The following is a 15,639-nucleotide window of genomic DNA, read 5'->3' on the forward strand; positions in this document are numbered from 1 at the left end:
AGCATAAATTAGCACCTGGGATCCTTACAACCCTTCCCCAAAGGAAGAGACTGTTTTAATTACTATTTTACAGGTGAAGAAATGAAGCTTTGGAAATGAGTTCTTTGCCTGAGAGCTCTTGCTCCATTGGAGCTCATATCCAAATCCTAGGATAGCCAGGATTTGGGCTCCATTCTGTGGGACCCTGAAGCCCAGCATTCTAACAGCAATCCCCTCTTACTTACTGATGAACTTTGTCTGTAATCTAGTTTTTGACTCACTGCCGATGTTGAAAGCTCTGGACTCCTCAAGCTGCAGCCTCAGTGGTCTGCTGCCTTTCTAACTTGACACCCTTCTCACCCCTGCAGGGCCCTCATCTTTGTGTCCCATGGAGCTGGGGAGCACTGCGGTCGCTACGATGAGCTAGCTCAGATGCTGGTGGGGCTAGAACTTCTGGTGTTCGCTCATGACCACGGTAAGTACCCGCAGGCCCACAGTGCTGGCCAGTGCCCGACAGTTTTGGGTGTCTAGAAAGGTCTAGTCCTCCTTTCCTCTATCCTTCTTCCTTTTCATTTATTCTCTTCTGATTCCTGCAGTGAAACTGAGAAAAGACATTGTCCACGGGATGTTTCTAAGTTAAAAAAAATACGGAGTTATGTAAACTAAAAACATGTCTGTTAAGCACTTTCTGTTGAGTTTGGTATTAAATGCAGGCTGGTTAGAAACCTCCACCAAAAAACTGAAGTGAGAATATGTTTATATAAGAACTTGCCCCAGGTCAAGTAATCCTCTCTTACATTTACAGTGTGTTATTTTCTGTGCAAAATGGGTCCTGATTTTTTCCCAAGTGACTTCAAATGAATGTGGCGCGGTCAGTGCAAGTACAGTTTAAATCCCAGTTTAACCCCAAAAGGTTTACAAAAACCCAAACACACACACATATGCATACATATACACTTATACACACACATACACATACGTGTCCACAGGCCTAGCCTTTGATTTTCTGTCATGTAACAAAATCCACAATAACCATCAAAATGTAATGTTCATTGCCTACGTCAGTATGTATTTCATTAATCATTTTGTGACATTCTGCATGTCTGGCAAGGCTCCCGATATAGACCTTTCTTTGCCTAACAGTCTCTAAAATGAAGAGTCTGCTGTGACTGAACATGGTGATTTCTCCACAGCTTCAATGTAGAAATCTATTATCCCGGCCCAGATCCAGAAATGTTGCTTCTGTTTTGCCTGATTTGAAAACAGGTAATTGAGTGATGTTGCTGAAAAGGAGGGGGAACAGTGATGGCCTGGATGCCTTGTAAAAGGGTGGGAAAGCTGTGTCCCTGCAGAGAGATGCTAAATTCAGAGCGTGAAAGCTTTCTGGGGGCATTTTGCACATAAAGAACTGCAGATTTAATAGAATAATACATAGTTGAATGTCAACTATAATTAAATATAGATAGATAGATACAATATAGATATAGATATATAGAAATACATAGAGATATATAGATATACATACAGAGGGTGTCAAAAAATGTATATACATTTTAAGAAAGGAAAAAATTGTATTAAAATTACACTGATAGTAACCACTTTGAGCACCTCTTGTAACTGCAGAAGTCGAACATGACTTGTATTCATCTTTTGTTATTGGTATTTATTGAGTATTACAATTTTAATATAGTTTTTTCCTTTCTTAAAATGTGTATACATTTCTTTGGCACCCTCTGTATACACTCACACACACACACACACACACACACACACACACGAGGTCAGACAATTAAGTTCTTGAACTCATCTTAGAAAAAGTGCTACATACCTCATTGCTGAATATCACTACAGTCACCTTCAAAGTACTCCCCTTGGGAAGCTATGCACCAATGCCAGCGCCTAGTCCACCCTTCAAAGCAATTTTGGAACTCTTTTTCTGGAATGGCCATCAGAGCTGTCGTTGTATTACCCTTGATGTGCCGAATGTCATCAAAATATCTTCCTTTCAATATTTCCTTTATCTTTGGGTAAAGAAAGAAATCATTGGGGGCCAGATCAGGTGGGTAGGGAGAGTGTCCCAATACAGTTATTTGTTTACTGGCTAAAAACTCCCTCACAGACAGTGCCGTGTGAGCTGGTGCATTGTCGTGATGCAAGAGCCATCAATTGTTGGCAAAAAGTTCAGGTCGTCTAACTTTTTCACGCAGCCTTTTCAGCACTTCCAAATAGTAAACGTGGTTAAGTGTTTGTCCAGTTGGTACAAATTCATAATGAATAATCCCTTTGATAGCAAAAAAAAGGTTAGCAACATTGTTGCAATAAGTTCAAAATAATTGTCTGATGTGTGTGTGTGTGTGTCTGTGTGTGTGTTGTCATGGCGGAGGGGAGTAGCTGAGAGGGGTTATCACTTTGTGAGGGGTATAAATATCTATTACATTGCTTTGTACACCTGAAACTAAAACAACAACAACAAAAAAAACAGAAAACAAAAATAAAACTGTAGACTTAGTTTAGCAAGAGCCCTTTTTCAGCCAGATGTGTGCAAATGTCCTTGTAACTGAGAAGACATTTGTGCTTATAATGTTTTCTAGTGCTTTATAGGTAGTCCCGGGAATCATTGTGAGACTGATAAATAATATTCAAGGATTATCCTGATTTTCTCTGTGGAGACTTGTCATTATTAAATTTGGCACTTTTCACACTGTGTTAAGGTCCAGAATAAGAATGACTTTTCCTGTTACATTTGTCTCTATTAAATTTGTTGCAGTTATCACCAACATCTTCGTACTGAACAGTATAGGGACATTCTGCAAGAAAATAATATTTATGCTGTGCAAACACTAAACACCTACATCCAGAATTTCAAGTATTTGTTTTGGATTTTGGCGTCGATTACCTTATCATCAGCTACACTTGGCCAAATGTGTGGGAGCAAATAACTGTTGTTCCTTATTTATTTTGTCTGACTGTAGAACTTTAAAAAACAATTTTGAAAGACTTCTTTTTTAGAGTAAAGGGAGAAAATAAACAGCCCATCTTTTGACGTTTCCAAAATGACATCTAAAATTAAGGCAAAGCTTTCCATGACATTCTAAATATAGTTCGAAACCGGTTGTTGATGTTTACCTGTTTTAAGTTCCTTGATTTGTCGGTTTCTTCCAGTGACTCATGGGGAACTCTCTCTGGCAAGTGCCTAATGGACGTGTTTTATTCAAGAAATGCACCCAGTTGAATGTGTGTAACTTTTGTTGTCTATAGATAAAACTAATTGTGGCTTACTTCGTAGGAAAAGCTTGTGAGCAGGCTGCCATTGTGGGGTCTGCTACAGGCCAGAGAAGTGCATACTGGCAGTTAGTCATCTGTGCTTTATTTCCTTGTTGCTGAGAAATGTGGTGTGGAAAGGAGGAATTTGAACGTAGGACTGCTGGTTCTAAAGCCTGTCTTCTTTTATTATATTGTTTTGATGATTCAGCATTCATACCAGGCATAAATACATACAGAGACAAACGCAGACTCCATTCTTTCCAATATAATTTTTAGATGTAAATACAACATACATGGGGAGAATGAAAGGGCATTTATTGGACCACCACAATTGGAGGTACATGAAAGATTAAAAACAAAGGGCTGAAAACCACTGCTCAAGGACCCAGGGCCTCTCCAGTGCCAGGACCACTCAAGCCTCCCATGTATTTAGTCACATTGTCGTCCTGCACTCCTGTGCATTGTCAGCAGCATGCTGCTGGAACCTTCACCCCAGGCAGCAAAAGGGCACAGGAGCAAACACCCCTGGGTCCAAGTCCCCTCTGGATTGCAATTCTAAGTTGTGTAATCTTGGAGACCTTGTTTAACCATTCCAAGCCTTCATTTTCTCATATAGCACATGGGCAAGATAGGGCTATAATATAGCAAGGATTGTCATGAGATAATACATGTCGAGGGCCCAGCAGATAATACATGTAGAGCTCTCAGGTGTGAGAGCTCCCCCACGCCCCCAGCTGCAGTGCAGACCAGCTGCTGTGCTGTGTATCTGAATGGGGACTCCAAGTCTCTGAGAAGGACCAGCTAAGTCAAGGTTGGGAGTCAGGGGCACTGGCTTCTTACCCCAGTGTTGCTACCCTGAGCCAGGTCATTGGTCAGGCCTACAGAGGCTGCTGTGAAACCAAAATAAAGCTATAGGATGCGAAAATGCTTTACAAGGTAAACAGAGCTACCGAAGGTGGTTTCGTTGCTGGTTTCTATAACACAATTTGTAGAAACACTGGTTTCTATAAATCTGATGCTAACTGGATTTTAAGTTAAATCTTATTGCCCAACTATATTACAGAATTTCATTGTTTAGACAGAAATCTCAAGATACTGTGGTCGTGTCAGTGTTTCTCAGCCTGCCTGGCAGACTAGTGTGCACAGAGCAGCGCTCAGTTAGTATCTCATTTAACTTCATTTTCCATGTTCACCTTAGAATTATACAGGATGACCTCCTGGGCATGAATAGCTTGCCATAAATGAGAATTGTGATTCCTGACATTTATTGAGTACCAAACTGCACACCAGGCTCTGTACTAGGCATTTTTTGTACATTATCTCTAACCCCTCATAAAAATGAATATTATTACCTCATTTTAGAGCTGAGGATTCTGGGGCTGTATAGGCAAGGGAGCCTATTGTCATTGCACCAAAACACACATACCAGTCGTGGGCAGTTTGACTGCATGTAACAGAAACCTGACCGTAGTAACTTAACAAATAAAAGTTTATTCTTCTTCCACACCACACGAAGTCTGAGAAAGGCACAAGAACGCCACAATGCCACCAATGTCCAAGGCTCCATTTGCAGTTTTGCTCAGCTGTTCTTAGCTTGTAGTTTTCATGCACAGAGATGTCTCCTCCTCATGTTCTAAGCAGGAAGGAGACACAGAAGCAACACAGAGAATGGGACTGGGCTCATATCAGGAAAGTAAATCTTTCTTGGAGTTCCCTGACATAATCCAGCTACATCTCATTTGTCAGCATTACATAGTATGGCTATCCCTAGCTGCAAGGGAGGCAGGGAAATATAATTTGTTAACTGTGTATTTGCTGATCCAAACAAAAAGGGTTCTGTAAGTGACAAAGAAGTTGAGAATGCACATTGCTAGTAGCCATCTTGTCCTCTGCCATACTGCACTCCAGATTTATTAAAAAGAGCATTTCTCAACTATTTCTGCTGTATGTATTTTCTAGGTATAACACTAACTCACAGCGTCACATTTCTATCTTATCCTTCCCTATGTTCTTTCATAAGGTTTTGATGTGAAGGTTATTATTAGCATCATCAATAAGGAGTGGTTAAAGTTCCTAATTGTACATTAGTTCTGGGTTAGATATGGTACAAGGCGAAATGCATGTCCTTATGGTAGCATGACCTGTCTTCGCCAGAAAAATTAAGCAGCCCCTCTTAAGTGCTCAGCTTTGTTAGAGTATTTGTTATCCTGAGTGGTAACTATTCCTTTATGGGAGAGGTAGCAAGCTCTTGGCAGACAAAGACTATCTTGCTGTGTCATGTGTTAGCTCCTCTCTCTTTATCCCCACAACCTTCTCATCTACTATGTGGGGCACAGGACTGAGCAGCGAGTAGAGGCATCACCAGTGGTTGTTGAATGAATGAAAAGAGTTTATTATCCCAAATATATCAAAACAGAAATGTTGTGAATATCAACAGTAAAGCATCCACATTAGCAGGGTAACTGTGGGTCTCATCCTGGTGGAGAGGACCTAGCAGATTGGCCACTGGAACTCTGAGTCTGGTGGCCAACGTTGAGGCAGGGGTGACTGTCAATTGGAGCTTTAAAGTGATGGGGATGAAGGCTGGAGCAGTGATGGGGTGCAGAACTTCAAGTCACAGGGCTTTCCCAATGCTTGGAGAGCTGGCAGTGTCTCTGGGTCTTGCCAGGTGGGTGGGAGCTTGCCAGGTGGAGGAAGGGTGTGGAGAGAAGCACTAATTGAGACCTGTGGTTCTCACTTTGACTACCCATTGAAATCACTGATAATCTTGAAAAATACTTGGGTCTTTGGTGTGACCAGGGTATCAAGGCTTTTGAAATCACCCTAGGTGATTCTAATTCACACCAAGGCTGAGAACCACCATTCCAGGCAGAAGAGGTCATATGATTAAAAAAAAAAAAATTGGATACACCAGTTCACATGCCTATATCCTCTTGAGGTAGAAATCCTGGCCCAACAGTTTTGCTGGACTCTGAGGTTTAGGAGCAGGAACAGAGGGGGAGCGAACCCTGATGGCGAAGGTCAGGGCTCTGTAACAAGTCTCTCTGGACCCTTGGAACTTGTGAAGGAATTTAATCCTGGAGAGACAGGATGGCTGTTGGAAGCAGGGAGGGCCACCAGCCTTTTGGAAGCATCGAGAGACAGGATCCAGGGTAGGACCCAGCAAGGGAGAGGCGTGGGCCAGCAGAACTGGAGTTGCTGCCAGGACGCCTAAACAGGTGGAAACCGCAGAGGCTGGGATTTTCTGTGCCATTCTAAATATAGCACAGAGAAAACCAGGGCTCATGTTCATGTGGTCCCTTGGTCACCAGCTGCTCTTGGTGACTCACTGGAAACCCCTCGGCCTTCCTCTCAAGCTGAAGCAGCAGTTAGACCAGAAGAGAGGGGGGAAGAAGGTGCTGTGGGTGGAGGGAGGGAGGATGCTGAAGCCGGGTTATCCTGGAAGGGGCATCTTGGGCTGGCCCTAGGCGTCAAGGCTGCTGGCCATGTGGCCCAGTAAGCAGCCTCCTTACTCTGTGGCACACTTCAAATTGCATTTGCTGGGGCTAAAGATGCTTTCTCTTTATTTGCAAAGTATAAAAGTACCATTCTCCACTGATTAACAGTGAATTAATTATCTGCAAATATTTGAGGAAAAGTGTTAAAGGAAGGGTTTTTTTTGTTGTCTTTTTTTTTTTTTTTTTTAATTCAGCTGGGGTATGTGAGAAGAGGAAGTTCTGAGAGCATGTTTGTGGGCAGCAGTTATGCCTGAGTATCTTTGGTGGGGTGGCTACCCTGTCCAATGAAGGGTGTTTAGGAAATTCTGGGGAGAGATGATATATGTTTGTTTTTCATACAGGGAGACAGATTTGAGTCAAGCTCCCTTGCTAGATGTATTCTAAAATAGAGTGCCCAAATTACAGTAATATATTGTTGTTTGAAATGTTTGAAAAACAATTTTTCTTGCCTCAGTAAATCTGAGTGTGAAAATAATAGCGTGGCCCTTTGATGCTCCACAGGGCCCAAAAGGGAAATGGGGACAGTGACCTCACTGCAAGTGCTTCAGGTGAGGGAGGCCGGCTTGTGCAGCCTCTCCCCTACTATCCCTTTGAGATCTCTGCAGTCCCCTCCCCAACTTCTTGTTTTATTCACAACTAAGTCTATTGAAATCTTCCATCTTGGAAATAAACCTGTGACATGAGCTTATTTGGTCACTTGCCTCTTTTTTGAATAAAACAGAGACTTCCATGAACCTCAGTTTGCTCATCTGTAAAATGAGGATAATAATAATAAATGATGATGGTGTTACATCGTGGGTGTGGGATAAAATGAAAGAAAAAATCAGTTCTTACTGTCCCTGGAAAGCTTGTGAAAACCCAGGCGGCTGGGCTCCCACCCCAGACAGTTGATTCTATTGGGCAAATCCCAGGGAGAAGGGGGCCAAGGTCACCACAGGTGTTTCTTGTGTAGAGTTTACTTTAAATAAGATACAGTATACATGTAGTTAAAACTGGACATTTGATAGTTGCAATAAGCAGATTCAGCCTCTCATCCATCAGATATTGAATGAGAACTTACTGTGTGTGGGTCTGTACGGGGTGTGGGAACATGGAGATGACAGAGACGCAGGTATTGCCTCCAAGAACCCAGTGCAACAAAGGAGACAGACATGCTTTAAAAGAACAGTGAGCTGTGGAGCTCCTTATGGGGCTCTGGTGGGAGGGAAGGGAGGGAAGGGCCCGTCTCACTTGGGGAGTGATCGTCCAAAAATCTTCACAGGACATGATACTTGTGAACTTGGACAAGTCACTGCTCCTCACTAAGCCTCAGTTTCCCCACCTGAGTCATAGTACCCACCTCTGGTGAGGATTACATGAAGGTGGTAGATGCCGTGCAGGTGATCGGTGCTCGGTAAATAGCCGTGCTGAATCCCCACACACAGCCCACTTCCCTTTTCTACCATGCATTACACACGATCTTCAAGAAGAGAACTTCCTTTTTCGTTTTCTTCAGATTAAACAGTTTCCATCTTTTCTGCAGCAGGTTGCTCATACTTCCCATTTCATTTAATCCAAAAGCGATTCAGCCCACAATAGGACTGCTCTTGTGTGTAACTATCACAGAAGCAACCTCTTTATCCACATCTAGGGGCTTCCTTCTGATGATTTCTGCTGTAGTCACCTCTGGCCTTTTACCCACTGTTGATTTTGTTTGTCACTTTTTAGAAAGTAACTGCTGTGAATGGTATACCAAGAGTGCTGAGTGATTCACATATGAATCAGGCACATGGTTTACTAGGCAGGTTTGCAGTCTGAATCCTGAATCATGACTTAGTGTCAGGGGCTTTGAAAGCTAAATGGATGCTTCTGGAAATCCAGCACCATCTTTTCTCGTTTCGGTGCTGGAGTTACCACCTGGTTATCTTTCAAAAGGAATTTACCAGAAGGATATTCATTCATTCAAAATTGTTCGTATAGCCCCAGATGGAAATATTTAAGATTTTCTGGTTAAGGAGAAAACAGACATCACTCAATGTCTCTTAAAGAAATAGTTTCTGAAGTTTTCAAATGAGTTACTTTTTGGAGGAGAAAAAAAAAAGTCAAATTAGTTACATGTGATGCTGTGTTAAAAAGAAAGACTGAAAAATTCTAGGGAAGGAAATTTTTCTCAGCACCGCAGTGCTCTTTGCTGTGGTTCAGTAACTGAGAAAAGATGTACCTAATTATAATATATACATAGGTTATATCTGGAAGTAGATAAAAACCTTGGCATCTGAAAGACCTTGGCATCTGAAAGACCTTGGCATCTGAAAGACCTGATTAGAGTCAGTTCCACTACTTACTTGCTGTGTGACACTGGGCAAGTTACCTAACCTCTCTGAACCTCAGTTTTCTCATCTACAACCAAGAGAAGAATCAAAGTCTCTATCTGCTCCATAGGGTCAGTATGGGGATTAAGTAAGATAACCCACATAAGAGTGCCTGGCTCACTGTATATACTCCATAAATATTGGCTATGATGGGGTGACTACTTATTGGTCTTAGAAAAACCTGAGTTTGACACTAGTTGCAGTTTCATACTACCTAGTGTGGTTTTCAACTTTGAAAAGTGGATTTAATATTACTTATCTCATGGTGTATTTATAAGAGTTCTCACAGGGCGAGATGATATTTATACTTAATATTTATTGTACCCCTGAATGTCCGTGCAAACAGCTTTTCAAATAATTGCTTTATTTGACTCTCATGACAGCCTTGAAGTAGGTACAGTTATTATTACAGATGAGGAGAGCTTGAGAGCACCCTGTAATCCACACCTCTTCTTACCCACAGCATAGGACTATCTACAGGCCAAGACTCTCTTTGCATTTCCCATCCTTCATCTCTTTTATTCCGCACACAGACCTATAGCCTAGATGTTTGCATGCCCATTCTCCAGACAGGGAAACAGAGGAAAGGCACACAGATGACAAGAGGTCAGCTTGGGTTCCTTCCACTCCAGCTCTGTGGCCCCAGAGACCGTGTTCTCTGCCTTCCTGCAAAGGTGACAGAAACACTCTTCTTCCTGAGGCTGCCTGGAGCCGAGGAAAGTGTGTGCTCCCCAGTCCCTCCTCCATCCTGTCAGAGGCGGTTCTTGCATCTGGAAGGAGTGAGGAGGATAATTGGCTTGGGGGTAGTGTTCAGTCACCTCAGCAAACAGGCATGGGTACCACACAGGAGGGCCCGTTCAGGGATTGGAGATAGAGGTGCAGGTCATCAGGGGCTAGGTGATTCTGCAAACTCCAGGAGAAGCAAGGGGAGCCTACAAGATGGCAGGAGTGAGGGCAGAAGGTACCATGGGAGCTGAGACTTGAAATGTAACTCAGATATTCTAGGCAGAGTGAGGTGGGAGAAAGGGCATCCTCGGCCCCAGGAGCAAATAGGCAAAGGCTAAGAGGTAAGGGCAGGACAAAGACCGAGCTTCCCTTTCACAAGCCAGGCACCATGAGCCACAGGTGTGTGGCGTGTCCTCTGCTTTAAAGGGGAGAGTATAGTAGTCCCCTCTTATCCTCGGTTTCACTTGCTATGGTTTCAGTTACTGGCAGTCAGTAAGGGTCTGAAAATATTAAGTGGAAAATTCCAGACATAAACGATTCATAAGTTTTAAATTGCAAGCCATTCCGAGTAGCATGATGAAATCTCCTGCCATCCCGCATGGTCCTACCCAGACACGAATCATCCCTTTGTCCAGAGACTCCATGCTACCTACGCTCCACTCACTGGTCACTCAGCAGCCACCTCAGTGATCAGATCGGCTATCACGGTATCACAGCGCTCGTGTTCAAGCCATCCTTATTTTACTTCACAGTGGCCCCGAAGCACAAGAGCAGTGATGATGACAATTTGCATATGCCAAAGGGAAGCCATTAAGTGCTTCCTTTAAGTGAAAAGGTGAGTATAGTACAATAAGATACGCTCAGAGAGAGGGAGAGACCACATTCACAAAACTTTTTTACAGTGTATATAATTGTATAATTACAATATGATAATTGTTCTATTTTATTGTTGTTGCTAACATCTTACTGTACCTAATTTATAAATTAAACTTTATCATAGATATTTATGTATAGGAAAAAACATAGTACAGGTGTATATATAGCATTCAGTGCTATCTGAGGTTGCAGGCATCCACTGGGGGTCTTAGACATCCCCCAAAGATACGGGGGGACTGCTGTAGTGAGCTTTGGAGAAGCAGAAGTCCAGGTCACCTGGTACAAAGGGCACACTGGGTTCCCTGCACTGTCCAGGATATGTGTGGTTGGGCAAATACCATTAGGTTGGGTGGCCAAAGGCTGGGGTGACCGGGTGTGGGCAGGAGTTTGTAGATGTCCGTCTAACCACAGGGAGAAGGGGCAACACACTGCTGTGAGAGCCTCTCAGACGGCCCAGACCAGGGCTCCAAGGCCGGACTCAGCTGCCGTCACGTCAGGCAGCTCCTAGGTCACTATTACCGTCCTCATGCCCCTTGCATTGCACACAATGGTCGAGGGTATCATGAGGCCCTAGAGTGTCAGCTGCCTCCCAAAATACTGCTTTGTGCAGATGCTGGATGCCAGCTGCTGGCCTGTCTAAGTCCCCGGCACAGGGCCTGCCAGTGCCCACTGAGCCCAGCTTGCAGCCCCAGCTCCCACTTCAGGCAGTTTTTCCTCACCCTCATCGCCCTCATGAGCCTGTCACACTTTTACTTGCTTGAGGAAAGTGCTTCCCCCACGATATATTTTTAGTTATCTGTTCCTCTGTTTGCTTCACCTGCTAGACTCTTAACTCCTCCAGCGTCAGAACTGAGTCTCCTCCTCCCCCCGCAGGTCCCTTGCACAGCTGAGATCCTGCTCCCTCACTGAGGGGAGGTGTAATGACTGAATAAGTAAGCTTAGTGGCTCCCGGAGGGCAGTGTGCATCTTTGCCTCTTCAGCAGGGGTTCCATCTCTGTGAGTTTCAGCATGGGGGATGATAGGGACAGAAGGGGTAGGGAGGGGGAAGGAAGGAAGCATGAAGAAACTCCTCAGAGGGCACGGTTGTGTTGGCACAGGAAGGGCAGAGGAAGAAGTGGACACCAGCCAGGGTCTGGACTGGGTCAGCAGCAGGACACATCCAGGCAGACCTTGTGCTTAGACAGGGTCCCCACCTAGGTTGGCAGGGTCCACAATCAGGCAGCCTTGGCAGCAACAAGCCTCTGGGAAGCAGAGGGCACACTCCTGGGCGTGCCTGGAGGCCTCCTCTTCCGGGCTGAGTCAGAGGGGCCCTTGAGCTTGAGTTGCCCACACCAGCATGACTGGATGCTGGCTGGGAGTTGTTAGTTTCCAGTGTGGCTTCATGGTATTGGGAACTTTGATAATTTTAGTGGTCATTTTATTAACACTCTCAGTCAGTGCTCCAGCAGATGTCCTCACTGGCATCTTAAAAACTCATTTTGACTTGCCCTCTGGAGCCTTTGCTTCCTGGGCACACTGGTTCCTGACCACTGGGCCTGCTGCAGGTAAGCCTAACCAGACCCCGAGGGCACACCAGGACGTGCCCTGTAGCACTCTCCATGCAGCCGGATCCCCTACCATGTGCCAGACACCTTCTAAATTTAAACAGTCTGTACCTGGCTGAGGTAGCAATTACCTTGGATTATTATTTTTTCCCATCTGCAAATACTGAGTATTTTCCTAGAAACATTCAAGTCAAGCTTTTGTCCCCAGTTAGCATTAGGGACACACAGAGTCTTCCAGCACATACTGAGACCAAAGGAAGGAGAATGACGTAACACTATTGCCCAGGAAGACAGGCAGATTCTGGAGCAACTGCTTGGGTTCAAACCCCAGCTCCTCCACTTGCCAGCCACAAGGCAGGGTGAGGACTGACCCTGGAGCTTCCGTTCCCTCCCTGTGAGATGGTGGTAATGTACCTGAATGTAGAGCCCCTGTGAGGTACCGTCTGCAAAGGCCACCGGGCAGGACCTGGCCCAGGGGAGTACGGCCGCACGTGGTGCCTATTCTTGTATGCATACTCCTAACGGGAGCTAAGACAGCAGCATAATTACGGTCACGTATTGGTCACCGACAAGCAGGAAGCCACCATAAATCTGCAAGGAAGGCCTGTCTTCTCACTCTAGGAGTAGCGCAGGTGCGGTCTTCTGGGTTCCTGGGACCGCCTCCGCCTGTGTACCTCCCAGGCTTGGAAACTGCTGCTGCCCTTTTGTATATTAACATTCAAAATAACTCTGGCTGCAGATGGACCAGAAAAAGAAGCTACTCAAATTTTTAAACAGGTAGAGCCAGGGCTGGGTGCATTTAAACATGTCCCTGGGAGAGGCCTCATCTCTCTGTGGGGCCCACATGGAATGCTTTAGGCGCAGAAGGTGGAAGGCAGGGAGGCTGCCTGGGGGAGGGGCATCCTCTCCTGGTGAGCTGGATCCTTTCTGAAATGGGAGCTGAAACAGCGTGTGACCAGGGAAATGGCAGATCCACCCAGAACTAAAAATAAGTGACTATGATGCTAACAAACTGCCAGGGCAGTGAGAGAATGCAGGCGAGGGGAGCAGACCAGTGGGGCCTTCCTCGAACTAGAAAAGGAACCTCATTGTGGGAGACAAGGGGCTTCATAAGCCTCTGGTTGCAATTTTAAAATGTACATGTTACCATCTTGGAAATCATAAATAACCAGCTGCTCTTCCATGACACTCTTCCCAAGTGTTTCTATAGCCTTTATTAGTTTCATTTCTGTAAGTCACTTCCAAGGAAGGTAATGTGATCGTCACCTTCATTTCACAGATGAGAGAACAAGCCAGGAATGGAGAGCCAAGATCAGAATTCCAATTCATAGCCCTGTAAAGCTACTCTCCCAGTGCTTTGATTTTTCTTTTATTAGTGGTAAAAGGAAAAACTAAACGACCAACAGAGGACCCAATACCCAGGCTTATAGATCTTGTTGGCAAGGCCCTGGGGTGCTGCACATATTCAGTGCTCCCCTGGACATTCAAGAATGAAGAGCTCTGTGTGTGAAGGCCAGACAAGTCAGAGTACTGATTGCTGGGGGCCAAGCTGGTGGAGTGAGTGGCCTGGACATGCAAGGACCGAGGTGGCCCAAGTGGTTGTGTGCTGGGTCTCTTTGGGCCTCTGTTCCTCATCTGCAAAAATGAGTCCATTGTGGACTGTTACAGTGTGAGACTTACAACAAATGGACACACAGGGAAAGGACTTGGAATGGAGTATTAAAGGCCGTGTGCAGTTTGCTCCAGGCCCTTCCACTTGGGTTTGGCTGCAGAATTAGCTTCCTGTGGATCTCTGTGAGCTCCCGTCCTGATCCTGGAAGCAGAGGTTGGGCAGCAGGTGGCACTGCCTGCTGGACACAGAGGAGCCCTGGGACGACCCCTTTCCTCACAGCGTCTTGCCCTCCAACCAAGCCAGCAACCCCAATACAGTGTTCTAATGAGATAGCACCATGGAAGAAGCCAGTGTACCTGGTGAGCTCCAGATAGCAAGGCAATCTGATTGTCAGCCTCCCAGGGACTCCCTCCCATATTGTGGGGCCCTGTCACAGCATAGTCAGCCACAAAACGCTCCCCTGACTGTAAGTGCCCTTAGAACAGCGTCTGAGGCTTGCTGATCTCTGTGTCCTGCCTAGTACCTAGACACTGCAGCTGCTCAATGGATGTCTGATGAATTACAAGGCATTTGATAAAAAATGATGGTTTCTCTGGGTTTTCCCAAGTTCAGACTCCTGAATCATGTATATGTGTGTACAAATTTGGACTGGAGGATGGGCACTATTTAAAGAAAATCAAATTATGCTTTCCTACCTGGGAAAATCCATGATGTCTGAGCTAGGAATTCTTTCCATGTATCATGCCATTTAATCCTTGCAGTAATGTGACAGGAAGGCGTTGTGCCCATTGAGGAAGCAAGTTCAGAGATGCAGAGTGACTTCCCCTAGGCTACACAGCCATTGGATGGCAAAGCTCTATTCAAATCCCCACATTCTTCCACCTTGTTAGCATTTTAATTTTTGGGAAACTCCTTTGGGAGGGGTGCTGCAGGCTCCATCTGAGCAGCATACCCCTCTTGGTGTGTGCCTTTAAGCAGCCTGAGGCTGCCTCTACATCACCCAACAAAAGTGCCAGAGCCGCTCCAGGAATAGCTTTGATGTCCAATCTGTGTGTGTGTGCGGAGGGGGCGGGGAGCTTCCTACTGCATCGTCTGCCCAGGCTCTGCTCAGAGATACTCTGACTCCCACCTGTGGCAGCCAAGCCCAGCCAAGAGACAGACACAGTGTCAGAGACTGATTCTAAGAGCGGGAAAACAGTCCTTCACCCAATTCCTCGTCTCCCCGCTGGCAGAGACAGCATAGCATGCTGCATGCTAACTGCACCTCGGGAGCCACAAGGAGGTCAGCTCCTTGTTTTCAGCTCGAGCTCAGGCCAGCGCGTTCTTTTCTGTGACTCTGCTGGGTGGAGGCAGAGGGACTTGGGCTCAGGGCCTGGCCCACTTTTTCTGGCTGTGTGGCCAGGACTAGCTAGTCAGTTTACCCCTCTGAAGTCTCTTTTACCAAAAAAGGAGAGGAATCATCTGCGGTACTTCATCTGAAGGAATCATCTGGCAGCTGTGGAGGTTGAAGGAGGAGGGGCTGGGCTGCTCTGACACAGGGCAGGCCCCTCATTTCTTCCAGCTGACCCACAAACCAAGAGCCCCTGAGGTCATCAGGCTCACTGGGCTGCAAGCATCTTGCTAAAATGGCACCACCATTTCTGTGAACTAAAGTCTCTCCAAGCAGGGGAAGGTACCAGGAGATGTGTGAACATGTCCATGACAAAGATTTCTAAATGACCGCGGATAGACACAGATGCCCCTCTTGGCACATGACCCAGAAAGGAGGTGAACCTGACCTTCACTAAACA

General features: G+C 45.5%; 1 protein-coding gene across 2 annotated transcripts in view; it reads left to right on the forward strand.

Annotated features, from left to right (window-relative positions):
* The window catches only part of MGLL (monoglyceride lipase), a 142,884-nt gene that overhangs the window by 61,954 nt on the left and 65,291 nt on the right, over positions 1-15,639 (forward strand). For both annotated transcript variants that reach the window (XM_033087104.1, XM_033087102.1), the window contains exon 3: positions 348-454. In XM_033087104.1, the coding sequence (XP_032942995.1) occupies positions 348-454 (107 nt within the window). The remainder of the gene's footprint in view (positions 1-347; positions 455-15,639) is intronic.

This window comes from Rhinolophus ferrumequinum, chromosome 19, assembly GCF_004115265.2.
Source record: "Rhinolophus ferrumequinum isolate MPI-CBG mRhiFer1 chromosome 19, mRhiFer1_v1.p, whole genome shotgun sequence".
Lineage (NCBI taxonomy): Eukaryota > Metazoa > Chordata > Mammalia > Chiroptera > Rhinolophidae > Rhinolophus > Rhinolophus ferrumequinum.